The sequence below is a fragment of the Sporothrix schenckii genome (genome assembly GCF_000961545.1).
Source record: "Sporothrix schenckii 1099-18 chromosome Unknown Cont44, whole genome shotgun sequence".
Classification (NCBI taxonomy): Eukaryota; Fungi; Ascomycota; class Sordariomycetes; order Ophiostomatales; family Ophiostomataceae; genus Sporothrix; species Sporothrix schenckii.
Genome location: NW_015971145.1, coordinates 413,926 through 441,116, shown reverse-complemented (window position 1 = coordinate 441,116; position 27,191 = coordinate 413,926). Strand labels below are relative to the sequence as shown.

General features: G+C 54.7%; 8 protein-coding genes across 8 annotated transcripts; 4 read left to right on the top strand and 4 right to left on the bottom strand.

The window, feature by feature from the left end:
• Nucleotides 1-2,474: 2,474 nt before the first annotated feature.
• SPSK_08851 (Amino-acid permease INDA1) lies at nucleotides 2,475-4,391 on the top strand (the record flags this gene model as incomplete). The annotated part of the gene is made up of 3 exons (XM_016735437.1): nucleotides 2,475-2,801; nucleotides 2,872-3,042; nucleotides 3,126-4,391. The coding sequence occupies 3 exons, from the start codon at nucleotides 2,475-2,477 to the stop codon at nucleotides 4,389-4,391; spliced, it is 1,764 nt and encodes a 587-aa protein (XP_016586878.1).
• A 1,410-nt stretch (nucleotides 4,392-5,801) lies between these two features.
• On the top strand, nucleotides 5,802-7,190 carry SPSK_09235 (uncharacterized protein; the record flags this gene model as incomplete). The annotated part of the gene is made up of 1 exon (XM_016735811.1): nucleotides 5,802-7,190. The coding sequence occupies one exon, from the start codon at nucleotides 5,802-5,804 to the stop codon at nucleotides 7,188-7,190; it is 1,389 nt and encodes a 462-aa protein (XP_016586877.1).
• A 700-nt stretch (nucleotides 7,191-7,890) lies between these two features.
• SPSK_09744 (GINS complex subunit 3) lies at nucleotides 7,891-8,661 on the bottom strand (the record flags this gene model as incomplete). Its single annotated transcript, XM_016736314.1, has 2 exons — nucleotides 7,891-8,547; nucleotides 8,620-8,661. The coding sequence occupies 2 exons, from the start codon at nucleotides 8,659-8,661 to the stop codon at nucleotides 7,891-7,893; spliced, it is 699 nt and encodes a 232-aa protein (XP_016586876.1).
• A 687-nt stretch (nucleotides 8,662-9,348) lies between these two features.
• On the top strand, nucleotides 9,349-10,216 carry SPSK_09674 (superoxide dismutase, Fe-Mn family; the record flags this gene model as incomplete). The annotated part of the gene is made up of 3 exons (XM_016736246.1): nucleotides 9,349-9,469; nucleotides 9,564-9,829; nucleotides 9,914-10,216. 3 exons carry the CDS (start codon nucleotides 9,349-9,351, stop codon nucleotides 10,214-10,216), a joined length of 690 nt encoding a protein of 229 aa, XP_016586875.1.
• Nucleotides 10,217-10,465: 249 nt separating this feature from the next.
• On the bottom strand, nucleotides 10,466-12,322 carry SPSK_08889 (uncharacterized protein; the record flags this gene model as incomplete). The annotated part of the gene is made up of 1 exon (XM_016735475.1): nucleotides 10,466-12,322. The coding sequence occupies one exon, from the start codon at nucleotides 12,320-12,322 to the stop codon at nucleotides 10,466-10,468; it is 1,857 nt and encodes a 618-aa protein (XP_016586874.1).
• A 3,856-nt stretch (nucleotides 12,323-16,178) lies between these two features.
• Nucleotides 16,179-18,509, top strand: SPSK_08651 (trehalose synthase; the record flags this gene model as incomplete). Its single annotated transcript, XM_016735242.1, has 4 exons — nucleotides 16,179-16,286; nucleotides 16,334-17,024; nucleotides 17,071-17,306; nucleotides 17,373-18,509. The coding sequence occupies 4 exons, from the start codon at nucleotides 16,179-16,181 to the stop codon at nucleotides 18,507-18,509; spliced, it is 2,172 nt and encodes a 723-aa protein (XP_016586873.1).
• Nucleotides 18,510-18,982: 473 nt separating this feature from the next.
• SPSK_09126 (L-lactate dehydrogenase (cytochrome)) lies at nucleotides 18,983-20,524 on the bottom strand (the record flags this gene model as incomplete). Its single annotated transcript, XM_016735705.1, has 1 exon — nucleotides 18,983-20,524. The coding sequence occupies one exon, from the start codon at nucleotides 20,522-20,524 to the stop codon at nucleotides 18,983-18,985; it is 1,542 nt and encodes a 513-aa protein (XP_016586872.1).
• Nucleotides 20,525-21,056: 532 nt separating this feature from the next.
• Nucleotides 21,057-23,408, bottom strand: SPSK_08644 (uncharacterized protein; the record flags this gene model as incomplete). Its single annotated transcript, XM_016735235.1, has 1 exon — nucleotides 21,057-23,408. The coding sequence occupies one exon, from the start codon at nucleotides 23,406-23,408 to the stop codon at nucleotides 21,057-21,059; it is 2,352 nt and encodes a 783-aa protein (XP_016586871.1).
• Between the last annotated feature and the right edge of the window lie 3,783 nt (nucleotides 23,409-27,191).

The window sequence follows — 27,191 nt, the reverse complement described above, 5'->3', positions numbered from 1 at the left end:
ACGTCGGCGCACAGTTGGAAATACGCTGGTAAGTTACCTTTGAGTGGGGTCCACTCTATCCTTCCGTGTTGAGTTCTCACTGAGACTGTGCGCCAACAATGTATGATGCCTGCCCATTGCCACTTCCCTGCCGACCATTTCTCCAGTTCTTATAAGCTAGTCGGAAAGACACTGTGACACTTTAGCGCCTCGTCCTCTCGACTTGCCCTGTGCTGAATGGGTCCATCTCTTGGCGCTTGTCTTACGGGAACCGCGAGAAGAAAACTCGGCCGCGCCAAGGACCACAAGCATTCCTCTTACACTGCTAGCGGATTGCCTTTGGAGGAAGTTTGCTATTTTGCTGGCGGCCATGACTGCTGTCCTCACGTCCACAGTTGACAACTGAATTTGCTTCTGAGGTCTAACCGCGTTCGATTTCGTCGGTCGCGCCTTTCTCATGAACATATCGGAATTGATGAAGATGGACAGAATAGGAAATAATCGTAACTGCATGCAAACTGCCTCTCGGGGGTTTAAGGAAGGCGCAAGGTGCAACAGCATCCACAATTATTTGGCACCGTTTGACGTTTTAACCAAAATTGTACTGTCACGACATTTTCTGATTTGCTGCGTCCAGAGTCAGCGCCCTTCTCACGCGCTTGTTGCGTTGTTTGGCACCCCATTTCTCCTGAAAACCACGCCCGTCTGCCGACCACCAGCCGTGACCCTGCCTGTCTCAACAATTTTGGCCTTCAAACGCTCTAAAGCGTCTCATTTTGGCTTCTTTGTATCTCGTAAGTGCATTCATCCTCTTTTCCTGCTTTGGATCACCCATCCCTACACTACGTCGGATGAACTCTTGGCCGGGATTCCAGTCCATCTTGTAGCTACTGCTACGTAGGGCACTCGACATATGCGATGTGTGTTGTTGGGCTTCCTCGTGCGTTCTTTTCTTTCCGTGCATGCTTCCATTAAATCTATCAAGGACGATCTTGCCTCATCCATGGGGCTACTGGTGACCGACATTAAGCAAGGAATGCTGGAGGTCGAAACGAGGCGCGGTTGGCGATCATTCTCACGACACGGTTTGGCTGACAGGCGGCTTTCTCGAACCACACCCTCCCACGCACATCTGCCGAGCACATCAGTCAACAAGACCTAGACCAAGACAAAAACAGAAAAAGAGCACCTACCTCGCTCACTTACGCGCACCCTGGACAAGCCGACGCCATACGCAGCCCAGGACAGGTTCCTTCACCATACAGACGCTTGGTCATTTTGGACAGGACCGTTTTGACTCCGCTGTTGGGCGCTTTTCGAGCCTTTCTCCGTGGTCAGTTACTCAAGAAAACGACTCACTTTCGACTTCATTTTGTTTGCGTTCAAGTCCCGTCCCGCTGCTCGTTGAAGCCGTCCCATTCTCTCCGCATTCTTCCCCGTTCACAAGGCATCGTCCTGCCGACAGGCACACAAAAGTAATATCTGTTACCTCATCAAATCGTTTAAGAAGGCACAATTACTTTCACTTCCTTGTCCCATCTGGACCTCAAACAATCCATTTTAAACCCTTCTAGGCAGGTCGACGAGTTGCAAACGCGCCCAAGAACCCACCGGCGCGGCAACGGGTCCACGTCCCTGCCAGCTCGAGCCAGTCGAGCCCATCGTTCTTCATCTTCTTCCCATTCTGTATCCTTCTAGACGGAAAATCCACTCCACTCGCAAACGACGGCGGTGCGCCTCACAAGCTTGCCCCGGATTTGCCTCTTGCTCAGACTCGGTTGACTTTTGTGCTTGTATTTTGTACCCTGCCCGCGGCTCCTTTTTTTTCGCCTCTGGCCTTGAACCATTTCCTCCTTGCCCCCTTCTGTTGGAGCTATCGCTTTCTTTCTCTTGTCGACTTGCGACCCTTGTCACTGTCTTGTCGTTTCCCTGCATACGAACCCACCTTCAAGTTCGTTGTCCGCTCTTGGCGTTCTGTCATATTATCTAACGGACTACATGCTCCACACAGAGGACTTTCCTCTCCGTGTTGTCTGTTTATCTCTCCTCACCTGTTACCCTCTTGCTCACAAAGAACGCCCGGTCTTGCTCGTTGAGACGTCGGATGCTTTTCAGTCTTTCTTATTCTCTTACCACCCTGATTTCCCTCCCACCCTCAGTGCACCAAGACTCCACACCTCCCTTCTTATATCGGTGCTGCCTCTTTGCCCAACAGTGTTGCAGGCGGCGCGGCCGATCCTTACTTTCTTCACCTCACCTCTGTCGTCTTGGGCGGGTCCCTTGTTCATCACGTTGCTTTTGGTTCTCGCGTCTGTTTCTCGAGTCCCTCACTTATTTGAACCCCTTCCCGTCCCCTTCCCCTCTGATCGTCCGTCCCCTTTGCGTCTTCTCTTCTTCACCTCTCCACTTGTCTCTTTCCCCTCTTTCAACGATCCTCTCTTTCTCAACGTGTTTCCTTCCTTTCCTTGAGAACCGAGAGCAACACATCCTTCAAAATGTCTGACAAAGAGGAGCTCGGCTCCGCCAACGGCGGTGGCTTTAAGGAAGCCCCCAATTACGATCTCAGCCAGCGCCATAGCAATGTCGTTGGCACCATCAACAACGAGGCTGTTCTCCCGGAAGGCGTTGCTGCTACCCCCGGCGAGGAGCCTCTGCGCGTTCGCTTAGGCCTCAGCACCAAGTCCTTCCACAAGCGCCACTACGGCCCCGGCATAGTCGAGCTGGATCGCCGGATGAAGCCCCGTCATCTGAACATGATTGCCATTGGCGGTTCCATTGGTGCTGGTTTCTTCGTCGGCTCCGGCAGTGCTCTGCACACTGGTGTAAGTTTTGGCCGTCGGGCAAGCCGTTTGTGTGTAAAAAACGCGTCGTTTTAACAAAACCCTCGCTCAGGGCCCCGGCTTCCTTCTCATCGACTTTCTAATCATCGGCGTCATGATGTTCAACGTCGTCTACGCTCTTGGTGAACTCGCTGTCATGTATCCGGTTTCTGGTGGTTTCTATACCTACTCGGCTCGCTTCATTGACCCCACCTGGGGTTTCGCCATGGGCTGGAACTACGTCGTAAGTACAACGAGAACACGGCCAAGTGTTGTGTGGTCCTGGTAGTGGTCCTGGTGAGACTTTGCTAACGCGACCCAATCTAGATGCAATGGGCTGCCGTCTTGCCTCTCGAATTGACAGTATGCAGTTTAACAGTCGCCTATTGGAATCCAGACATCAACCATGCGGCCTGGATTTCCATGTTCCTTGGCCTCATCATCATTATCAACATTTTCGGCACACTAGGCTACGCCGAGGAAGAGTTCTGGGCCTCTGTTCTCAAGTTGTCAGCGACTGTCATCTTCATGATCATCGCCTTCGTTCTCGTCCTGGGTGGTGGCCCGTCCAGCGGCCAATACAACCACTACTGGGGTGCTCGCCTGTGGCACGACCCTGGCGCGTTTCAAAATGGTTTCCGTGGTTTCTGCAGCGTCTTCGTCACGGCTGCTTTCTCTTTCTCCGGCACGGAGCTGGTCGGCCTGGCTGCCGCTGAGGCTCACAACCCCGTCAAGGCCCTGCCCAGCGCCATCAAGCAGGTCTTCTGGCGTATCACCCTCTTTTACATCCTCGGCCTCTTCTTTGTCGGTCTCCTGGTCAGCTCCACCGACGACCGTCTGCTCGGTGCCAACCCGTACGCTGATATCAACGCCTCGCCCTTTGTGCTCGTCGGCAAGTATGCCGGTCTTAAGGGATTCGACGATTTCATGAACGTCATCATCCTCGTCTCCGTGCTGTCGATCGGTGTCGCGTCCGTCTACGGTGGCTCGCGTACCCTCACTGCTCTTGCCCAGCAGGGCTACGCGCCCCGTATTTTCACCTACATTGACCGCTCCGGCCGCCCGCTGTTCTCGGTCATTGTCCTCATCATGTTCGGCTTCCTTGCCTATATCTCGCTCGCTGCTGCCGGCTCCACCGTCTTCGACTGGCTGCTGGCCCTCTCGGGCCTGGCTGCACTTTTCACTTGGGGCTCCATCTGCCTGGCTCACATCCGCTTCCGCAGTGCCTGGAAGTACCATGGTCACACTCTGGATGAGATTCCGTTCAAGGCCATTGGTGGCGTCGTCGGCTCGTACATCGGCCTGGGCCTTAACATTATTGTGCTGATTGCCCAGCTGTTCACTGCCATCGCCCCCGTCGGCGGCGGTGTCAACGACGCTCAGGGCTTCTTCAAGTCCTTCCTTGCCTTCCCGTTGGTCATCGCCTTCTGGATCGGTGGCTACATCTGGAAGCGCCGCGGCTGGCTGCGCACGTCAGAGATTGACGTCGACTCTGGTCGCCGTGCGCTCGACTGGGACGCGATCAACGAGTACCGTGCGTCGCTGGCCAAGATGGGTCCTGTCCGCCGCATGTTCCACACTGTCTTCTTGTAAAGAAGAAAGACGGCTGTGTTTGTTGAATCCGGCCAGTGCTGGTGCTGGTACAAAATTTTATTACTAGCATTCAACGTTGTTTTATAACATTTTGATCCAACTTTTCTGGCCATTATTGGGAGCATAATACAATGATACCACTACTATTGTTGGCACGGATAGGTGGAAAACGAGGAGGGTTGTTCAGATTACGAGGATGTGCTCCGGGAATGCACACGTCGTATTGAGGAGACGGCGTGCGGTGATTTACAACTGCATTATACCACATACCACAAATATCATGTTCACAAGTTCCAGTCCAACGCCTTTTTTTTGCCAAGAATCTCTCGTACACTATGTCGAAGACCCTTTTTGCCTGTTGTCATCGTTGGTTTGATGCACGCGTACAACTCTTTCACAAGAAGTAAAACTTGGAGAGGGCGCGTTTGAAAAAAACCCCTGCCAGTCTTCTACAAGTAGACGTGACGTGACTCGTCCACTGCCTACGTTGGAAAGTAAGCTCAGAGACATGTGTGTATGAGAGACGTCATAGCTGTTAGTGGGGAGAACCGTGGCAGCGTCAAGAGCATTATTGAGCAATTGTTGCTTAGATGTGTGAGGCGGAATTGCACTGACGTCAGGACCCCAGAGGCATTTGAATTTGCGTGTTTTGCACTGCGATGGCGGCTTTGCCCCAGTTTCCTTCTGGATTAGGCATATTTCCGCAGAGTCAACCACGAACAGGGGCCTGGTCAGACCCCTGCGCAAGCACTCTGGCCACTAAAATGGGGCCGTGCATCACCGCTAACACCCTATTTAGCACTCCAATACCCCTCTAAGCCGCCCCGCAAGACACCACGAATCAGACCCCGGCACGGGCTCCTCTATTAGTCGCCTTCCGGGAGATAAGCGATAAACTTTCTCGCCCGACGAACATCCCACCTTTCCTCCTCTCACAACCTACCTACAACGGCCGACCATCTCTCCGTCAACAACCACGACATCCTTCCCTTACGAGGCATCGCCACGGCCTCGTCCATCGCGTCTGTCCCTCTTCGTCGTCTCTGTGCCCGGCAGGATCTCCTTGTCGGCACTCCGTCTCCCCTAGGCCACAAACCCCGACACTTTGGGCACCCGGTTGGACTACCCCCGGAGGCTCCGAGAGTTAGACTAGCAGACCACCAGACACACACAGTATCTGCCTAACGTTTTTGTCACCTCATATCATTGAATTTCGTGAAAACTCAGATCAGGGGCTCGCCACTGTCCCATCAGCAAACGAAGAATACACAAGGCTCCGAGACAAAGCCCAACGAAAATACCTGGAAGCGTCGACCATCCCCTCCCACCGATCTACCTGCATCTTCTAGCCTTGCTAAACGTCAACGGTCGCACGCACAGAATCTCAGCCCCGACACGTCATCGCGAAGCATGACTGTAGATACACGGGGTGCCAAGCGACGGCGTTTGCTGGCGAGCCAGGGCATCGCAGAACCGTCCGGAGGTGGCTCAGGGTCCTCGTCCTCACACAGGGTGAAGCCCGAGACCATCGTGACATGCCCGTCTCTCCGGCCATCTAAGGACCATGTCAGTCTGGATACGGACAAGGCGGCCGCTCGTTTCGACACATTTCACCCGTTCCCGCGGCTACCGGCGGAGCTTCGTCTGCAAATATGGCGGGATGTTGCCCAGGACGCCACGGAGCCCTTCCACCCCCTCCGCGTGCGCGTCTACCGTGGCACAGAGCGTGTCTACCGATCTACCAACCGGCGATTCTACTACGTGAGGCACGTCCCGCGGCTGGCCACGTTGCCGGACCTTGCGCTGGTCACGAGGAAACGCCGCAGCCTGCTCTCGATCAGCCGCGAGTGCCGCCAGGAGATGAAGAAGCTGTGGGACTCCAAGGTCCAGTTGGAGCGTGGTAGGGTCCTGCGGTTCAGCTTCAAGTACGACGTGGTATACCTGGACATTGTGAACGCCGCCGTCATTGACGACATGCTCGAGCTGCGGCGCAAAGACGACCTGCCCGGGTTTGCGTCGGCGATTGGCCACGTCGGGTTCGACATGACGCCCAACGTGCCCCTCTGGATGATTACGAACCACGAAGACCTGGAGCCGCAGCTGCGCATGCTGCTGTGCTTCCCGCGGCTGCACACCATGTCGCTGGTGGCCTTTAGTGCGTTCGAGCCGGAGATCAACTGGCTGTCCACGGCCGATGCCAACTGGGTCTGGTCGCGGACACGCGGCCACCGTGTGTACCTGCGCGGCTTCCCCGCCTTGCCAGGCGTCACCTACGACACCCTCAAAAGCACCGTCGGAAACCGGGCGCCGGCGCCCATGCACAAGCACGAATGTGCGATTTGCACCATCCACAAGTGCGTTTACGTCAACGAGGTGCTCGGCGCCAGCCCCGCCCGCCAGGCACGGCTGCAGGCTCGGTCCCAGCTTAGCCCCAGCGATCTGCAGTTCCTCCGGAATCTCAAGCACCATACCCTCATGGCGACAAAGCCGTACGTGGCGGGCCGGTTCCCCGCATACCACAGCGGCACGCTTCACTGGTGGAAAAACCTGCCCGTGATCCAGCCCCCGTCGTCCGACGATAATTCCGATGAAGAGGATGACTGGGAGCACACCGGCGACGACGACGACGACGACGACGACGACGACGACGATGGGGACGATCCCATGGCCGACGGCGCCATGTTGGGTGGCGTGTTTGTCGGTGGCAACCAGGACGATGACAACGACGACTTTGACGAGGACGGCCACCACTGGCACCATCACGGCGTCGACGCCGATGACGCCGGCGATGCGGAGTGATTCTCTTATTAATCGACGGGAGGGCTTGGTTGATATTTCTTTAGAATTGTGTGCTTTTTGTGTTTGTGGGGTTTTGACACGACTACGCTGCATTTCGGGAGTTTTTATGTTTACCGTTTTGTTTTACTTTTGGACCACAATGATACCTTGGGAAGGGCGGTACACATGTTTCCTGTTTATTTTATTTTTTGTCCCCTTTATTTTAAGTTTCTCTTACAATTTGTTACAAGTATTCCTAACATGGGTTCCGATCAAGGCGTTTGGTGGTTTCCTTACGATTTACATCCTCTACTATGTCAGTTTTACCGGTAAGCTGTTTATCTCTAGAATTTTGTTACCTTGTTTTGAAATCAAGTCGTCGAGTGCGCTGTATTATTAGTTTGTGTTTCTCAAAGCCCAAGAGCAAGTTGTCAGGTATTTTGTGTCAGAGATCCGTGGTATCAAAACTGTGCAGTGGTTGTCGTTTTGTGAAAGACTTGGTTTGTATTTTCAATTCCAACTGTCATTGCTCTAGACAGCCTATGGCGTCCATTACGACGTATACTACCAATCGCTTCCTCTATGTATTCGCCCTAATCATATACAATGCTGAATGTTCATAGCATGGTATCATAAAGACATTTCGTATGCTCCGCCGCAGCGAATCGTGCATGCGTCGTAGATGTGCGCCCTGTGCCTTGCTCGTAGTATCCCTACCCGTCTAGTAGTTCCGCTTGACGTTGTCAACAAACTCGCGGCTCGCCTTGGCTCCATAGTGCGCCTGCCGGAACACCTGTCGCTCCCACTCGTCCAGGCTCCGCAAAAACTCTTGGCCCGCGTAGCCAACACCCAGGTTGCTGCTCGTGTTGCCCGGGTCGTCTTTGCGGTCGGCCGAATCGCCAACGGCATGGGTCAGCGAGCCACCTCGGCCCCCACTGCCACCACCACCACCGCTTCCAGCACCGCCCACCGCGCCGCCGGTCGACTGGCCACCTACTTTCCGCGCGTGCATGCCAATGTCATCCGTGCGTCCCACAAAGGCATCCCGCAGCACGGCCGCCAGGTCCGCGTCTTCAAACAGGTCGAGCATGCGCGTGGCCAGGGCGTAGAAATGGGCAGACTGGTCGCGCAGTGGGACGGTGCGGGGGTCGGCCTTGAGGGCCTGGACGACGTCGTGGCGAAGGGCGGGCGGGAGGTTGAGCGTGAGAAAGGGCTTGGCGTCTTCGGATGTGGAGGCGGCGGCATTGTTGGCGAGGGCCAGCATCTCGGCCAGCCAGAGGGGCAGCTGCAGGCGCGTGCCGGCTTTGAGCGTGTGGGAGGGGGTCTGGTCGAGGTAGCCGAGGTCGGGGACGTCAATCTGGAACTCGCATGGAATTTTCTGGAGAGAGAGGAATTGGTGAGCAGGTAGACGGGTGAGTAGATGTTGGAACCGGAACCAAACACAACGTACCTCTGCATCCGTGAGGATGTCGTCCACGTCATAGTACGACATTGTGAGTAGGGTGGCTTTCAATGGTGTCTGCTTTTCGTTTCCTACATGTCGCTATGATCACAGTCCCAGGAGTCGTATAGGGCCCCGGTTCCTGTTTGGATTGTTCTCTGCCTCGCCAGCAATGGTCTTGTGCTTAAGTGGTTGTCGCTAAAGACGCGTCGCGATATGATGCTGTAAGGCCCACTTTAGTTCGGGACACTAGCCACACCATGTCAGCCACAGGCGACAGACAGTCGCACCTGAATGACGACACAGGCAGCCCCACCACCGGTGCTGCTGTCCACTGGCAACACTGGCAATGGGTTCAAGATGAGACGACGGCAAAGCTCGGGTGGAGAGCCGGCTGGGTTGGAACAGCTTTCCTGCCAATGGCACTTGGCAGAAAGCTGTCACGCCAAGGACCCGCTGTTTTGCTGCGTTCCCCTCCTACCGCCGACCAGCAATTACGAAATTTGGCGGGCACATTTCCGAGCTGTGCCAATTGGCTTCCGCGGGGATTGCTTGCTTTGGCAATCTGCCATTCCTGCCATTTACAGTGGACGGCACCCCGATCGGACGATTTAATTCTTGACATCATTGACAGCATCCACTCTCTTATTTGTCTCCGCCACCTGGATATTCCACATCAATTTTTGTACTGTCCACCCTCGTCCTTTTCGACACCATCCGCAACCACCACATTCAACAATGGCTTCCCTCCTCCGTTCATCTACCCTTCGCGCTGCGCGCCAGGCCCGTCCCACGGCCGCTGCTGCCGCTCTGAGCACCAGCTTTGTGCGCACCAAGGCCACTCTCCCGGATCTTCCGTGTATGTCTTGGCGGCTCTGCTTGCCGTGGTCCCGATATCGCCCCGTTGCGTCTCTGGGACAAAATACTAACCTGTGCTGCCGTGCTCTCCGCAGACGACTACAACGCTCTCGAACCGTACATCTCCTCCAAGATCATGGAGCTGCACCACTCCAAGCACCACCAGACCTATGTCTCCGGCCTCAACGCTGCCCTCGACACCATTGCCGAGGCCAACGCCGCCGGCGATGCCCGCAAGGCCGCCAAGGCCGCGCCCCTCCTCAACTTCCACGGCGGCGGGCACATCAACCACTCCCTCTTCTGGGAGAACCTGGCCCCGGCCTCGCGCGACGGCGGCGGTGACCCCTCGGGTGCCCTGAAGGTATGTTGTTGTTGTTTTGGCCTCACGGTTTTTGTTTCCGTGCTGTGCTCGCCGCTCTCGTTGGCCCTGCTGCTAACCATGCAGACCCAAATCGAAAAGGACTTTGGCTCCACCGAGGCCCTCGTCAAGCAGTTCAATGCCGCCCTGGCCGGCATTCAGGGATCCGGCTGGGCCTGGCTCGCCAAGGACTCGGCGTCCGGCACCCTTACCCTCGTTACCCGCGCCAACCAGGATCCCGTGTCCGGCAGCCTGGTGCCCCTGCTCGGCATTGACGCCTGGGAGCACGCCTACTACCTGCAGTACGAGAACCGCAAGGCCGAGTACTTCTCGGCGATCTGGAACGTCATCAACTGGAAGACGGTCGGCCAGCGCTTTGAGAAGGCATAAACAGAGGGGCCTGTTGACTGCTTCGACGGCGGAGAGTGCTCTCTGCATTGGTCAGGCGATAGACAGACGTTGAAAATAAACCAAGGCATTCGGGACCTGCTATCCTGGCCATGCATTGTGTCTTTTGTGTTTTTTATGTGCATGACCAAAGTGTCTATTTAAAGAAAGCAATTCGCACAGTTCGTGCTGCCAAAACGACGAAATGTTCAAAAATAAATCAAAAAGAACATAGATGTTGTAGCGCAACCGCTACAATGGCCAATACCCAGACCGCGTTTCAATGTTTTCCAACGTGCTGCACCGGGGGTGGAAATGATCCTCCTCGTTGCCCCAAGGAAACATAGCTACGAGGCACACTTCGTCCGGGTGCTGGCACGGGTCGCACTCCCGCCACGTTGTCCACTGCAGCTTCCCTATAAGATCGTTGACAATGCTGCGGACATGTACCTCCTTCAGATTCTCGGGTGTGGTAATATCATCTCCAGAGGCCTCTGCCTGTACGGTGGCTGTCGGTATATACAGAATGGATCGAATGTCAAAGAACGCTCTGCAAATGGTCCGGGTCACCGTCTCGAGCGCTAGGTAGATGGACCGGTCCTCGCGTGTCCATGTTTCCTGCTTGGCCAGGGCGCCCAGGAGATAGTGCTGCGTGCATCGGTCCAGCTGCCGCTCGTGCGGCTCCTCCGGGTTCGTGAAGTTGATGTACGCGTACAGCAGCGTCGGCAGCATTTGCGACACCGTCTCCGAGATCGGTTCCGTTGTGCCCCGGGCCAGCTGGTTCAGTCGCTGCGAGAAACGCGTCACGATCACGTCGACAATCCCCTGCCAGTCAATGGTCTGGCGTTCATGAGCCGAGAGAGGCCCCCGCGCAGCAACGACCTCGCGAACCCGCGCACGCATGCCGCGCCGCTCGCTGCTCGTCACTTGCGACAGCCGCGGTAGCTCGGGCCGTGACGCGTCCGGGTTCGTCAGGTTGACGTCGTAAAAGAAGGCCGACACCATGCTGGACCAGTCGACATGGATGCGGCCGGCCGGGAAGCCATGGTATCGAAGGGAGACGCCGCGCAAAAACTCGGCGCTGACAAAGGCGAGCAACCCACCCGTCTCGTTTCGGAAGGGGCTTGGCTGGATGGATACCAAGTCGAGGCCACCAGCGTCGCTGAGGTCACAATAAATGATCTCGAAACCGGCCTCTGTCCGAACAAATCCGTCGATGCGGTCGCCCTTGTCGTTCCATGCCCATTTCTTGGCCATGGAACATAGGTCCCTCGCACGGTCGAGCTCACCGCCCCAGTTAGTGTCGTTCCACCCACTTCTGCCCTTATCGCGGTCCCTCCTCGTCGTGTTACCGGCCGCCATAAACTGTGCATGGTCGTCCGGCCAGCCCAAGAGCATCATGTCCTGTGTGTCAATGTTACCGTAGTCAGAATTTCCGGCGGACATACCATCAATATACAACAGGTTGAGAGGGCGGTTGGCGCGGTACGTGTGGAAGTGGCCGCGGTAGGAGCGCATAAAGTCGGGGGGATGGGGCGCTTCGGGCTTTTCCGATGTATCATCGTCGCCGTCACCATCGTCGTCATAACCACCGTTATCACCGATCGGCTTTTGGCTATTTTCATGGGCCAGTATCCGGTGGCGGCTGCGCCGGTTGTAGTGCGCCTCTGCGGCGTTCCATTTTCGATCCTGTGGAAGAGGGCCGCCTCGGTCTCGTGGGTCCAAGAACGGGGGCGGGATGCCTTCGCGGCAGCGAGCAAACATTTGCGCATGCTCCAGCTCAAACGCCAGCCAGTCGAAACCCTCTCCCGTCACGCCCTTGGCCCGTTCCGGCTCGTCGCCGCCGTGGTAGAGAAGCTGGCCCCCGGGCACCGTCGCCAAGAAAATGGACATGCCATTGTGATTCAGTGACGAGCCCCATTGGCGCGTGGCCGAGTGGACGGCATTGAAGATGGAAAAGGCGCGGCGTTGGATGGCCTCATCGCTTGGCGTGAGCGGTGGTACGGATTCCTCGTGTTCGTAACCACCTGACGGGGCGGCCGCACCAGTCGCCAAGTAGAAGAGGAGGGCCACGCAACTCGACCGCAGAAGTGCAGTCAACGGCGCCATTGAGAACGCCGTTGTCTTTGTCTTCTCCGAGCCACGGACGCTGGCGAAGTCGGGATACAATGCAGATGATCGACAGTAGGTCGAGAAATCGATCAAAAAAACGTATCCGGAGAATGCGCACAAGCGGCACAAGTGCGCCGCAGATGCGTCTCGCAACTCCACCGCTTTCAAGTCCGATTGCTGCCTATTGTGGGAGCTCGTTGTAAGATACAAAACGCGCAATAAGGCTGCAGAATTCGCCCGGGCTTCTTTCCGTTTTGAGCCCCAACCCAGGTCGCAGGACGCTTGTTCCTGGCGTTTATCTCGCCGCACCATCCAGATAAGGAAGGACATGGGAGTCAACACCGTCCTTTCCCTTTCAGTAGTTACAACGTATTGGGGCCGAGACGGTCTGCACCGACGACAAGCAAAGAACAGTATGCTACTCCGTCTGCTCCGTATTCAGTTTGGTCCTCTTTGTGATATTATTTTGCAGAGGATTTCTTCTTTCTATCAGGGAATCCGGCAACGCTCTCCAGAGTCCTTTGAAGCACGAGCTCCAGTGCTGTTCTAATTGGGCTGCCAGGTCACTTCCTGCCAAAAGCAGCTTAGCTAGGCGATTTGACCTGCATCTGGTGACGTATATGAACGGCACGCAAGTCGGAGTTTCGTGATTCTGTCGTCTAATAAAATATGGTCCGAAGATAAGAGACGCCATGATTTTGCAAATTAAATTTCAGAGATCAGATTTTAGTTTTTGCGTTTTATTTTTCAAATGTGAGGTCAACCCCCTCCCAAAAAAAAAAAAATAACTTAAGAAACAAATAAGATAACTTATTAAACTGTACCGATTTGTGTGTAACTTGAGCCTTAAATGATTAAATGTAAGAAATTGAATGAGACTGTATTCTCACAGTCCCATCCTTCCATTTAAGTAAGCCTGATTGGCCACTCTTTATGTATTAGTCCATGACGATATGTCGAAGATAGAGATTCACATCCCCGTATGAACCTGAAGGAGGCAACATTAGCCAATTACTGTTGCACGACTTGTCACTCATCCTGTTCCTGGACGCCGTCGAGGCACCGATTCCGTCTACAAAGACTGAGGTAAGGGGGCCAACATACGAATTATTACCAAACCGCCACCAAACCGCCACACTACCACCCGTAGGCCACTTGTCTTACAATCGAGAGCTGGTGTTGTCTTTTGAACTTTTTCCTTTTTTTTTCTGTGTTCTTTTGGTTGATCAAAGAAAATGCTGCCTCTTGACGGCCTTTTTACACTGAGCAGTGCGTCTTCAAAGCTCTGGTAAAGAACACTGCATTGAATCCAAGACGAATCACGAACTTGTTCGTCCTACCAAGTGGAAAGTCGACCCGTCGGCCATTCCTAACATTACACATTCCGCAGCTGCCTCATTGGCGAATGGGATACCTTAGATTGACAACGAGGAGCCTCAAGGCAAGCTTTGATTCTGCGGTAATAGTTCATGCACTTGGTGTCCTCAATGCATCTCGAGCATCGTACGACATGGGACTGTAAAATACAGCAGTACGACCCAATAAGCGTGACACTGCGACTGCAAAACACAACCATTGCCCTGTTGCCCTGGGCCTCGACCGATGCCCCGCAGAGGGCCCAAAGCCCCTGTCTCCCACGCGGTTGGCGCTCTGTCGACCCCAGTTTTGCCCGTTTGAAGTCCACAGAATCAGCTCAATGTCCACTACTGTGTAGTCGGTGTTAGGTGCCGAAAAAACCGCCTGCTGGGGCGCAGAGTGGGGCGATTGTCTTACAGACGGGAGCTAAAGCTCGCTGGCGGAGTAATCGCAACAGGCCGTTTAAGCGTCATGGCCTCCTTTGTCCAGCGAGGCTCGCTGCCCCTCATAGCTTCCCGTGACGTTTTAGTTTCGTGGCAGGACGAAGGCGTCAAAGTTGGCGGAGGCATCTGGGTACCGGGCTCATCCTTTGTGTCCGCGATCACGCCCCCATGACGCTGACTAGTCAAGCGTGATTGGAGCCGTAGTGGGAACGTAGCGAGAGGCGAGCAGCTGGACCGCACGCCAAATCCAGGGACATTGTTAAGGACGCCAGATCCCATTTATTTCCCAAATTCATTAATCGTGAGCGATTTTACAAGAATCTTGTTGTATAGCACCTTGTGCCCCAAACCCCAGGTCGCGTCACACTCCCACTGCTCTGTATCGGGCAGCAAAGGCGAGCCCTTGAAGTTGTAAGTCCTGCCCCTTGATGGAGACGCTCATTCACGTCTCGGCCTGTCGTGTTCGAAGCACTGTCTATCTGTCCCCTCGTTTGTCTGGATGTTCCCTACTTCCTTCCTCGATCCTATTCCTGTTGACTCCTTCCAATTGCCCACGTTGCACCTTTTGCTCTTTCCCTCCGCCGTGCCATCCCTGGCCTCTACCCCTCCCATCATCGTGTCACGAGGCCTCATGTGGGAGACGACGAGGGGGGTGGCTGCAGCTGTAATGCAATGTCCTCTCAACACGCAGTCGCAGCTTGCATATGTCTCGCAGACCGTGCAAGTTGACTCGCCCGCTCACCTTGAGCAGCCTTTCCGTATGCAGCTTCTACAGACAGTCTCCGCAGCTGGAGATGCACTCTGCTGCAGCAATCACACATCCACCACATGCTTACATTGCATAAGGATATTGAGAGACAGAAAAGACGCAAATGGCACAGGAATCAATACAAACACTCACTAACTGATCAGAAACTAGAATTTGGCCGTTGCTTGCCACTTATTGTCACTGACAGAACATCGAACGGGTTACGAACCTCCATTTCCCCCGAGACCAACAAGTACATACATCTCGACCGCGACTTAACCATACGTTCCGATTAAAAAAATAACATTGGACGTAAAAGTCTCTTGAGCATCCCGCGTCTTGAAAACAAAAAAGGACACCGACGCACAACAATGTCTGCTGGCGGTGGTGTGCAAAATGGCGCCGCCCAAGATGTGGGGGCTCTCGAGGGAGCTTCCCCCGTCTGGTTAGGCGAACAAGGTGTGTTGGCCCACAGGAGCTCTCCTCTTTGTCCCATTGGCGCTTGTCCTTTTGTGAAGCTTTGCTCTTTCCCTACCAAAAACTCAACTGGTATTCCTCGGATCGTTACTTGTTCTTATTTGTCTCGCAATATGCGGTGTAATCTTGGCCACTCGTGGGGGAAGGTACGAGAGGCTAGACAAAACTTGCGAGAGCAAAAACAAAGATGGCCACACCGGCGGAGCACCGTGTCGTGAGCACTCCGGACCCTCGTTCGCTCTTTCCTCGTCTGACTGCTTTCATCTGGTCTGCCTGCTGTACTTCCTCGTTACGCACCACTCGTCCCTTCGCTCCTTCCCTCTAGCATAAATTGGGCAACTTCCGCTTGTTGATGCCCTTGGACGTGTCCAGCTGACCTCCCCCTTTTTTCTGCTTCCTCTTCGCCTTTCTATATATTTTACATTGCTCTTCCCATCTGTCTTTTGCTTCTCTGCTGGCATAGCTCTGCTTGCAATCGACGTCGAACCATCCCTAGCCTCGTATGTTTTTGACCCACAACAAGACCCCATTCTTTGTACATCCTTGCCACCTTTGCGCCCCACACACAGCCGCAGGAGCTTTGGTATTAGTGTCCAACGTCTTTTTACAGATCATAAGAAGCACGGCGTGACGAGGATCAAGACTGCGATGAAAGTGAACAAACGGGACTGGTTTGACTGACTCGTTTCTCTTTCCAACAGCAGCATCTCCCGTAGTTTCTCGATCTGTGAGTCCTCTCACTGAGATCCCGCCTGAGACGCACGAAAACAAACCACACGATCATTCGGAACACCATCTTACGAGTCTCCGTCCTCTCGCACTGGCCGTCATGTCTTTCAAGAATGGCCGCAAGTTTTCCACGGGCACTTCGGTGCACCGCAAACGGCAAATGAGCACCCTTGTCGAGACCGAGGGTTCCTTTGGACCGTCCTTGACTGTAGGTCTATTTTTGCTTGAAAAGATACGCGCAATTGAAAAAGCGAGGCGGTTTCTGACGTCACTCTTCAGACTCTCTTTGTCGGTATTTCCGCTGTCTTTTCGGATGATCATACGGCTGTCGTGGCCCTGGCCGTCCACGACTCGGTGTACCTTGTCGACTTTTCCGTCAAACACATCGTACTGGACGAGAAGAGCAACGGCAGCGACGACCGCATCGCTGAACATGTCCTTGAGGAAATTGAAAAGTACGAGCACGAAAACTTTTCCAAGATCATCGGCGCTGGCCTCCCCACCACGCTCAAGTACATGAGCCCCTCCCTCTGCTCGCGCCTCTGGCTGGAGCTCGATATTATCCCCATTGTCATGCGTCCCGACGAAGAGCACAAGGAGGCCAGCTTCTGGGACGTCAAGCGGGTCGACGAACAGGCCGACTCCATGGCCCGCAAGTGCATTCTCCATTTCGGCCCCTCGCTGGTCCCGCTGCTCCAGGTCGGCTGGCGCGGCATTGTCCAATCCGACGCTGGCTTCCGTGCTCACCTCACGATCCTGCAGAACCATAAGGATACCTGTGGGCCGAGCACCTGGTCGTCGGTCGCGCTGTTTGCCAAGCACCTGCGTGCCAACAAGATCAAGATTGCCTTTTTCAGCAGCACGCCCCAGGGAGGTGGCGTCGCCCTCATGCGCCATGCTTTGGTCCGCTTCTCGCGCCTTATGGGTGTTGACTTGACGTGGTATGGTATGTACAACGCTAAGCCCAGAGTCTTATGTTCTTCACTCTGCAGTGCTATCTCAACCAGGTGACTTACACGAACTAGTGCCCAAGCCTCGCCCTGGCATCTTCAGAATCACCAAAAACATCCACAACATCCTTCAGGGCGTGAGCCATCCAGACCAGCGCATCTCTGCCGAGGAGAAAGCGTCAATCATCAGCTGGATCACTGAAAATGCGAACCGTTACTGGTTCTCAGAAGGCGGTCCTCTGCGTCCCGCCGAGGAAGGCGGTGCGGATGTGATCGTCGTACGTTGACCTGTTCCCACTACCACAATCCCAGACGCCAACATTTGGACTGACACCTTTGTTTAGATTGACGACCCTCAAATGCCTGGCCTGATTCCTATGATCAAGCGCTTGACGCCTGATCGTCCTATCCTGTACCGGTCGCACATCCAGATCCGCAGCGATCTCGTTGCCAAGCAGGGTTCGCCTCAGGAAGACATCTGGGGCTTCTTGTGGGACAACATCAAGGGCTGTGACATGTTCATCAGTCACCCCATTCCCAACTTTGTCCCCCATACTGTTCCCAAAGAAAAGGTTGTGTACCTGCCGGCCACCACGGACTGGCTTGACGGTCTCAACAAGCACCTGAACAGATTCGATACTGGCTACTACGGTCACATTTACAACTCGGCGTGCCACGCGCAGCGCATGACTGAGCTGAACTGGCCTGCTCGCAAGTATATTGCCCAGGTCGCCCGCTTTGACCCTGCCAAGGGCATCCCCACCGTCATTGACTCGTATGCGGAATTCCGCCGTCAGCTGGATAAGACCGATGCCACAGACATCCCCCAACTAGTTGTGTGCGGCAACGGCTCCATTGACGATCCGGACGCCTCGATGATCTACGATCAGACCATGAGCCAGGTGGAGACGCACTACCCTCACTTGCTCAAGGACATTAGCATCATGCGCCTGGAGCCCAATGACCAGCTGCTCAATACCATCATTGCCAATGCGCATGTCATCTTGCAGCTCTCGACCCGCGAGGGCTTTGAGGTCAAGGTGTCCGAAGCCCTGCATGCCGGCCGCCCCGTCATTGCCACGCTTGCTGGTGGCATTCCCATCCAGGTCCAGGACAAGGTCAACGGCTTCTTGGTCGAGCCTGGTGACTGGAAGGCCGTTGCTGGCCACCTGATGGAGCTGTTTACCAACGATGAGCTGCATCAGAAGATGAGCCGTGCCGCTGAGACTGGTGTCTCGGACGAGGTCGGCACCGTAGGCAACGCCCTCAGCTGGTATTATCTAGCGACCAAGTGGAATGAAGTCGGCGTCAAGAAGGACGGCAAGGGTGGGCTTCCTGGCAATGAGAAGTGGGTCAACGACATGGCCCGCGAGGAGGCTGGGTTCCCATATGCGGCCGGCGAGAACCGCCTTCCTCGCCACTTTACGGAGCATAAGGAGGAGAAGGAGCTCCCGGTGCGGACCGACAAGCCCGACGCTTAGCTGTCCGTCGTGCCCCTTGTCGACAAGGGAGCTCCTGCTGCAGTGCCTGTCGTCGCTTAGGTTGGGCTTCCTATGTGACATGCAGATGCTGTTTCGAACACTTTTCGACAGCAACATAATGTCTTTATTTCCGTAACAGCGCAGGGGTATGGATCTGTTTGGTAGTATTGGTACGGCACGAGGATGGAGGCAGACAAGATGTCAAGAGAGAAAAAGCCAAAAAGGAGAAAAGAAAATACTAAAAATAGGGGTAAATATCCGCAAGACGCATAATTCGGAGGGATATAAGAGCAGGACAGACCGGACTCGCTATAGCTTCAGCAGTACTTTCTGCAATATGCATGATAATAAATCTGCATTAAAAATAAGTGGCAACGTAGGAAACGCAACATGCACAAGTGATGGACGCTTGCTTCCACTTCATAGTATAGAATGTGTATGTACATGACATTGGTTGTCAAGAAACGGCTTTATCACAGCTTCGCTGGCCACACAGGCTTCTTGGCGTAGGGATGGCGGAGGCCAGGCACCATATGGTCAATGTCGCCCGTATTGACACACTCGGGATTGGAGTCCTTCATCAGGTTGGTCAGGCCGCACAGCTGCATGGTGGTCATTATTTCATCGTAGATAATGTCGGCCGCATGCTCGACGCCGGCCTGCCCATAGCCGACAGAGTAAATGAACGGACGGCCGAATCCCACGGCCGATGCGCCCAAGCAGATGGCCTTGATAAGGTCCGATCCGCGCCGGAAGCCGCCGTCAATCAAAATCTCCATGCGGCCAAAGATCTCGGGGCAGTTCTTGTGGAACTCGAGGAGGGCGAGAATGGTGGGCGGGGCGGTATCGGCGGCACGACCGCCGTGGTTGGTGATGACGATGCCCTGGCAGCCGTACTCGAGGGCCTTGCGGGCATCCTCGGCGCGCTGGATGCCCTTGGCCAAGAGAGGCAGGGGCTCTGCCAAGCCGTTGTGGCTGGTGGCAGCATCGACGGTGGCACGCAGCCAGTGCAGGTCCTCCCAGCGAAAGGACGCATCAATAAACGAGGCCGTCTGCTTGGCGAGGTTCTGCTTGGCGCCCGTGACCACCGCTTCGCCGCGCTGGCGTGCCGCACGCGAACGCGCGCGCTCGTCGACCTCCCGCTTGGAGGCCACGGGCAGGTCGACGGTGACCATGACGGCCTTGATCTTGCGCCCGTGGGGCCCACCCAGCAGCTTGTGCAGCAGCGCCTCGGCCCGGGCCCGGTCGCGGTCCACGTACAGCTGGAACATGGCCTGGCCGCCGTCCTCGGCGCGCGGCAGCTGCTGCAGAATCTCCTCGTAGGGGTACGACGCGACCGTCGAGATCACGGGGATGATCCCTGCCGCCGCCGCCCCGCGCGCAATGGCCAGCTCGCCCTCTTTGCCGCCGGTCCGCGACGTGCCCGTCGGCGCGACAAAGGCGGGCATCCGCAGTGGCACGCGGCCGCCAAACAGCGACGTCCGCAGGTCCATCTTGTCCCACCCGACGCCGCGCAGCACGGCCGGCCGCAGCCAGATGCGCCGCAGCAGCGCCGTGTTGGCGTCGCGCGTCAGATTGTCCTCGGTGCCCGTCGAGATGTACGCCCAGGCCCGGCTGGACAGGGCGCGCTCGGCCGCCCGGGCAAAATCGTCCAAGCTCAAAATGTCCTCGAGCGGCGGGCGGTCCGCCTCGCGCTGCCCGGCGTCGGCATCGGCATCGGATTCAATGGCCGCGGCCCGCCACTGGGGCGTAATCGAGGCCTCGTCGAGCCGGCCGACGTGTTTTTCGGGCGCAAGTTCCGACGAAATGAGAGACGGCGCGTGGATGCGGCTGTAGACGCGGGTGGCATCACGGCCGGCGAAGCGGAGCAGGACCTCGGTGCCGCCCGGGTGGTGCTCGGCGAACTCGGTCAGGTCGTAGACGACAGTGTCGACGACGAGCCAGAGGTCGTCTGGGCGGTTGTGGCCGGCGACGTCGTCGATGGTGAGGAGGGGCAGCTTTTGTGTGGAGGACATGGTGGCGGTTGAACGGGCGCTACAATGCGCTGTAGGGAGTGAAATACAGTGGTCTAAAAAAAAATCGACGTGCGCAATATTTACAAAAGCACGAGCACCACGATCAAGACCACATTCACCTCTTCAATGACGATATCGGCATTCTTCCGATCTCGAACCGCACCTACCACCTCGGTTTCAAAGGCGACGACGTTGTGCGTCACTTCCCCACCTCCGACCGCTCGGCAGTCTTTAACCCGCGCTGTTTCGCACCATTGTCCGATGGAGAATGCGCCATATCTGCACTACAAACCCACTCAACGTCGTAGGCCCGGCCCCAGCATCGTCTCCGCTCTTAGCAGAAGCTGGGCCAAGGGCCAATCGCCACAAACAAGCGCCTCAGCAGGCAGTTTGTCCGGTTTACACTCAGTTTCGGATATGAGGAGATTAGAACAGAATTGAAATGTCTCTTGCTATCATTGGTATCTTTCAAATAAAATGCAAGGAAAATACTGCGTACAAGTAAAGAAAGCAATGCAATGGCAACCGCCAATTATGACTCCTCCTCCTCGTCTTCTCCGTTGCGCTCGCCGTAGTCGCCGGCGTATTCTTCCGCGTCCTCGTCGTCCTCTTCCCCGTCATCCACGGTCATGACTGGGATAGACTTACGGCCGAGCGCCAGCTTCTGCATCAGAGTCAGAGGTTTAGCCGGCTTGTCGTCCGAATCCGCATCCAGTTCTTCATCGTCGTTGCCGCTGTCTTCGCCGCCTTCCCCTGCCTCTCTGTGGGAAGACGAGCCGTCGCGCTTGGTTGCGCCCTTGGCCTCCTCGTCATCATCGGACGACACAATAAGCGGCCGTCGCTGGCGTTTGGATGAACCCGCGCCGGTCTTGCTCTTCTGTGCCGGCCTGGCACTGTCCCCGTTATCGTCTCCGTCGTCGTCTTCGTCGTCGTCGTCGTCATCATCCGAGTCGACAATCACGTGCCGCTTTTTGCCGCGGCGGTCTTGTGCTCCTGCCGCGTCTCTAGTATTTGCTTCGGTCCCAGGCTCAGGCTCGGGGCTCGAGAACATGGCCTCCAACGGCAGAGGCGGTCCGTCGTTTTCGTCGCCCGAGTCATCGTCGTGCAGCCCAGCAAATTCATCCGAGTCCTCCTCTGACTCATCCTCAAAAATGTCGTCGTCGTCAATCATGCTGTCCTCCTCCTCCTCCTCTTCCTCGTCTGAGTTGTCCGAGACACCACCGTGCCAGCCAAATTCTTCATCCGCATACCGCGATGGCAGCTGATCCTGCTGAGGGACGCCATACTCGTCGTTGGGCCAGTGCCCATCAGGTCGGCACCCAAACTGCAGCTGCCAGTAGTCGTCCATGCCCTCGTCCTCAAAGAAGAGCAGCCGCGAAAACCGCACGCCCTTTTCGCGCAGCCGCGCAAAGTGCCCAATCACCACCTCGTCCTTGAAGTCGCCGGGTATCTCAGACGCCTTTGGTGTGGATGACTTCGTGTCGTCGCTGTTGCCGTTCTCCGTGTCGCCTTTGTCTCTGTCTTCCATGTCCTTATTGTCACCGTTCTCCTCGTCCTTGTTGCTCGCGACACGTCTGTCTGCAATGGCACCCCGAGACACCCGGCCAGCGTTCTTGGGCGGTGCGTGCCAGAGGTACAGGTACTCAATCTTTACCTTGGCCGTTTCGTACTCGTTCATTTCGAAGCAGTCGACATGGTACCGCTGGTGGCTCCGGATGTGGCCCGCCCAGCGGTCGCTGTGTCGGAACGCACCGTCCTCCACCACGTAAATGTTCTGCAGGTTGGGGAAAAGGTACTCAATCGAGCGCAAAAAGGTCTCGTCGCGCAGCTCGTGTGGTTCGCGGTGCGACGCATGGTCCGGGCTCAAAAGCTCAATCACGCTCTGCTCCAAATAATGCGTCTGGTACGCCCCAGGCTCGCGCGACCGTACAAGATTATCGCCAATCGCCAGGTTGCGCACACTGTGGTACGGCTCGGGGGTGACCAGCTGAACATGTTCGCGCAGGATTTTGCGCTGCCGCTCAGTCAAATCGCTGTCAATGTCCTCACCGGTTGTGGCGGCGTTTCGTACGTCGAGGCCAAACGGGTGCTCGTCAAAGAAGTGGATCAGGTCCGTCTCTGCGTTGAACCGAATCACCGCCTTGTCGTGTCTGCTGTGGCCCACGTGCAGCACGTCCGGCAGCGCCTTGAGGCCCATCTCCCGCGTCTCGCGGCAGATGCTCATCATCCGCCGCACCGGCTCCGTCTGTTGGTCCATCGTGACCGCGGGCGTCAGCCGCCCGCGCTGGTGCACAAACACCTGGATCACGCGATGTTTGCGCCGCAACTCCGAGCAGTACGTCTCCCAGATGCGCAGGCGCAGCTCCGCCGGCAGCTGCCCGAACTGGTGAAACGTCGGCGTGCCGGGGATGTGCTCGCGCGCCGCAAAAAACTGCAGCCGTTTTGACAGAATCTTCACATCCAGCCCGGCCTCGATGGCGCCCGTGCGGGGGGACTCGCTCACCTTGATGTCCCACGAGTCGCTGCTGTCGTAGGCGCCAAAGTCAAAATCGGGCATGTCGTCGGATTCGTCGTCGTCCAGATCCAGATCGTCGCGCACGTCGTTGTTTTTGGCATAGTCCATGATCTTGCGCACCTTGTGCTCCCATATTTCCTCGTTGGTCATTTTGCTCATGTCCACGAGGTCCTTGTGGAATTTGACGTCTCGTTCATCGTCGTCCTCTTCGTCGTCGCTGCTGTCATAGTCGGTCCACTCATCCGACTCGTTGTCGCCGTCTACGCCCTCCATGTTGCTCTCTTCGGCCTCGTCAATCACAAACGCATGGCCCCGACCGTCGCCCATCTCGTTGATGTCATCGCTGTCGCCCTCTTCGCCGGCCGACATGGTGGCGGCTTTTGCGTTTGTGCACAGCTGAGGTGAAAGGAGTATGGTTCGACAAGCTCGAAACGGGTAGATAAGGATGGCAGAATGTCGAAATTGTCGGTGAATGCTGAAGCGGAGGGCAGCTGCGCTGCAATGCGACCCAATACGGGATACGACGATACCTGGACGATTTCAGGAATGCAAGCCAAATGGGTTAGACCCTGTGCTACGACCGAGACAAAAGCACCCTGAGAGCTAGAAGCTCAAAGCACTTTAACAAGGCGTCCACACATTGTCAGATTATTTACGCGTTTGCACCACACCCCACTTAACGATTTCCACTAGTATATGCAATTAACAGGTTGCATATTTCATCCATCCAATATCACTCAACATCCTGTCAGGTCAAAATCCGACCAAGTGAGTACAGACAACTTTTTGGAATGTCGTCGTTGTTTTTTATTAATTTTTGGACGCTTTAGCTTTTAAACAATCTGAACTTTTAGATTTTTAACTTTATCTATTTACAATATCTCAAGTTGTCCATGTTGTATTTTGTTAATCTCCTTTAGTTTTATTTTCATATATTATTTTGTTGTCAGAAATGAGCAGGATATCGGTGATTCCATTTGCGCTAATTATTGCCCGTAAAATTACCAAAAATATGAAAATCGTAAAAACAGTAAGGACCATAAAAATAGTAGAAATCAAAAAGTCAAAAACCGAATTGGATAAGATAAGACCATGAACTAATTTACTAATATCCCATGTGCATTTGTGTCTTAACGCGCCAGTGGACGGACAGTTCCTTCTTACATCACCCGACCCGTTCTTACAAAAGTACTACGAATGTACCGAGTATGTGTTTGTGAACTCCAATTTGAGAAATTGCGACAAGATATTGAGAAGTAAAAGCCAGGGCGAAAACCCCTCCCTCCACCCAAAAACAATAAATTTTGAGATTTTGTCCTTCAACTTCTGGAAAAACAGTTCGGCGGCCATGCTATGTATAGTGTACTTCAAAAAAAAAAAAAATTGTTAAAAAAGGAACAGAAAAGATCTCAAGTTCTGCATATGCTGCACCTAAGAGACCAATTGTATCATGGCTCGTAGAGCCACCGAGACAAAATGAAGTGTGATATGCAAGTGGGACAGAAGAGGAAATGACAGGCAAGAGGGACAAGCAACATTCCTGTCTCGAACTCAACCTCTCTGCGGGCGGACCCGAGGCAACCAGTCAAGGGTTGAGCAGTGGTGGAGTCGACTTTCCAGCTGTGAACTCGCTGACAGCATTGCCGCATTGGGACGAAGGGCGGCTGTCGGGCGGGGAGCTGCAGAAACATTGAAACGAAAGGGATGAGCTCGGAAGGCTGCGGATGAAGGACAATGCCTGAGAAATTGCACGGCGTTTGAATACAATAGAAATAACTTAAAAATAAAATAAAGTAAAATCAATACACCTGACGACAAAATAACGTAAAATCAAGAAGGCGAAAGACAAGTGGCAATCTGGCCGCTGAAGATATAGTCGACAACGACTTACGGGGCGCGTGATCGACTAACCAGCAAACTAGGACTTTTAAAGAACGTAGCTTTGAGCAACGTGGAAGAGGTCACTAAATGCGAATAGAATATAGAAGCAGCAAAGAGCCTCACTATGTTGGCCTTCCACCGACCTCTTGCAGGCATGAAGACAAGATTTATGAGTCTAACCCGATTGGGCAATTTGCTGGTACCCTGCACCTTCCAGTTTGTTTACTTCGCCCCTTCCATTTACAAAACTGGCATTCAGCCGGGAAGGTCCACGGGGCACGACCACAAGGTCCCCGTTTTTTCTCGGTTGCCAAGTCAAGCACCCCATACAGTTATTCTTGTTAGCCCGGCTGGTGGTCGTTTTTCGCTTTGACGGCGGCACCGGTGACAGACCGCACATCATTTCTCCAGCTGAACCTTCTGAGCACGTAACAAGCGGCGGCATTACCCGAACGAGCTTGTTTTTCTGTGGGGGAATGGGTCACGGCACTGTTCCTATTTCGGCCAACAAAACTACATGTACGACTTTCGTATTGGACGCCACTTTCGGAAGAAAAAGAAAGTGCGAACATCATAGCGCGGTCGTTCTTTCCGTCTGGTTGGCAGATATTGGTCTCCTTTCTCGGCCCCCTTTTTGTCCATCTTACGAAGTAATTGTCTTGATCGTCACCAACTGCTCCGACCACGCACCGCATACGTGCGCCCAATTTCAGCTAGCGAAATCAAGCAATCCTTTCCTGTTTTAGCACGACGCATTTGACTCCATAGTGGACTATCCACACGGCCCAGCTTGTCATCGACACACCGATCATGCCCGTTTTGTCCAACAACCAAACAGTGCACTGAACATCGGAACAAGGCATACGGGGAACAAAGACGTGAGCAAGGCTGGCAGGAGGCCAACTCGGCCACTTTCTGGATGATCTAATTGGTCTCTTGTTGCGTGCGAGGGGGCTGGATCCTTCCCGTTCCCGTCCCACTACATCTCCACAGGGTCTTTGGCACGTCAAGTGGTTCCCCCACTGTCTGGACCAGCTACTTTATCGATGTGTACTAACTTGACCGGCAGTACGGGTTGGGGGCCACCCCCATACGAAGCTAAGGCACGACAACTATCTTATCCTCTTACCAGAATCTTGAGGCCTTGTACTTACCTGTTGTGCAGTATAAACGACAACCTGAATACCTAGCGAGTCTGGGTATGTAGGAAATATTTCTTACGCGACACCCTACGATGGTTTAGCACCAATGAAACGTGCCGTATCCGGAATTGGACATACTGTCGGTGGCCATCTGACCCGGGCCTGGGCCGAATCAATATTTTGATGACACAGATGGGATGTCACGAGCACGGTGTCCTATTTTGTGGCTTCGTATCTGCATGCCTACCTGCCTGTGTGTGTCAAGTACCGGCCATGGCACCATGCTTCCTTGGACGACCAGCAGGGACATGCAGCATGGCTGAACATTGCAGAAATGAGATTTGACAAAGTCCACGTCCGAGCTCCACCGCTCGCGCTTTCTCAACACTTGCCAACGCGGAGAGTTGGGTATGAGATCCTGCACATTTTCTGCCATTATACGGGGCAAGCTTTGCCATTGGCTCGAATATCTTAACAAGGGATGCGGAAGACCCGTTTGTGACTTGGAAGGGTCGATCATGCTTCACAGCTTTTGCATGTTATGACACCTTCTTTGGATTGGTCTGACACAGGGTCTCGCGGACGAGGCCTCCTCACTTGAACGAGAATTTCCACAGAATAGTGTGTGCAGCACTTGGACAATATGGCAGCGTGAGAGACAACCAAGCTACATGAAGTGGGACACCTGCCACATTCTGCACAGTAAAGTCCCATGTACTTGCCATGGCTACTTTCTCGTATCCATTTATGTTGCACATGGAATTGCCTCATGTCACAATTCGGAAAACGGATATTTATTTAAAAGTACATGGCCGAGATTAGACACACCACTTCAGCTCGAATTTGTCTTACCCTGAAAGAACTCTACATATAGATTGTCCAACTTCCGACCCAGCAGTCAGGACTCGCTACCTCACATATAAGCAACCGCCCATCCTTCGAGCTCTTTTTCCTTTTCTCGCTTTCTGGTCTCGTCTTTTTTTCGTTTCTCCCCATCTGTCTCACCTCCGTTTAATCTCGTCTTTCATTTGGCCGGATACATATCCTCTCCTGGAGCCGCGGACTATGTTGCCGCTCAGCAAAACTCTTTCTAGTATGCCCACTACAACATCAGTTTATATCACTGCTC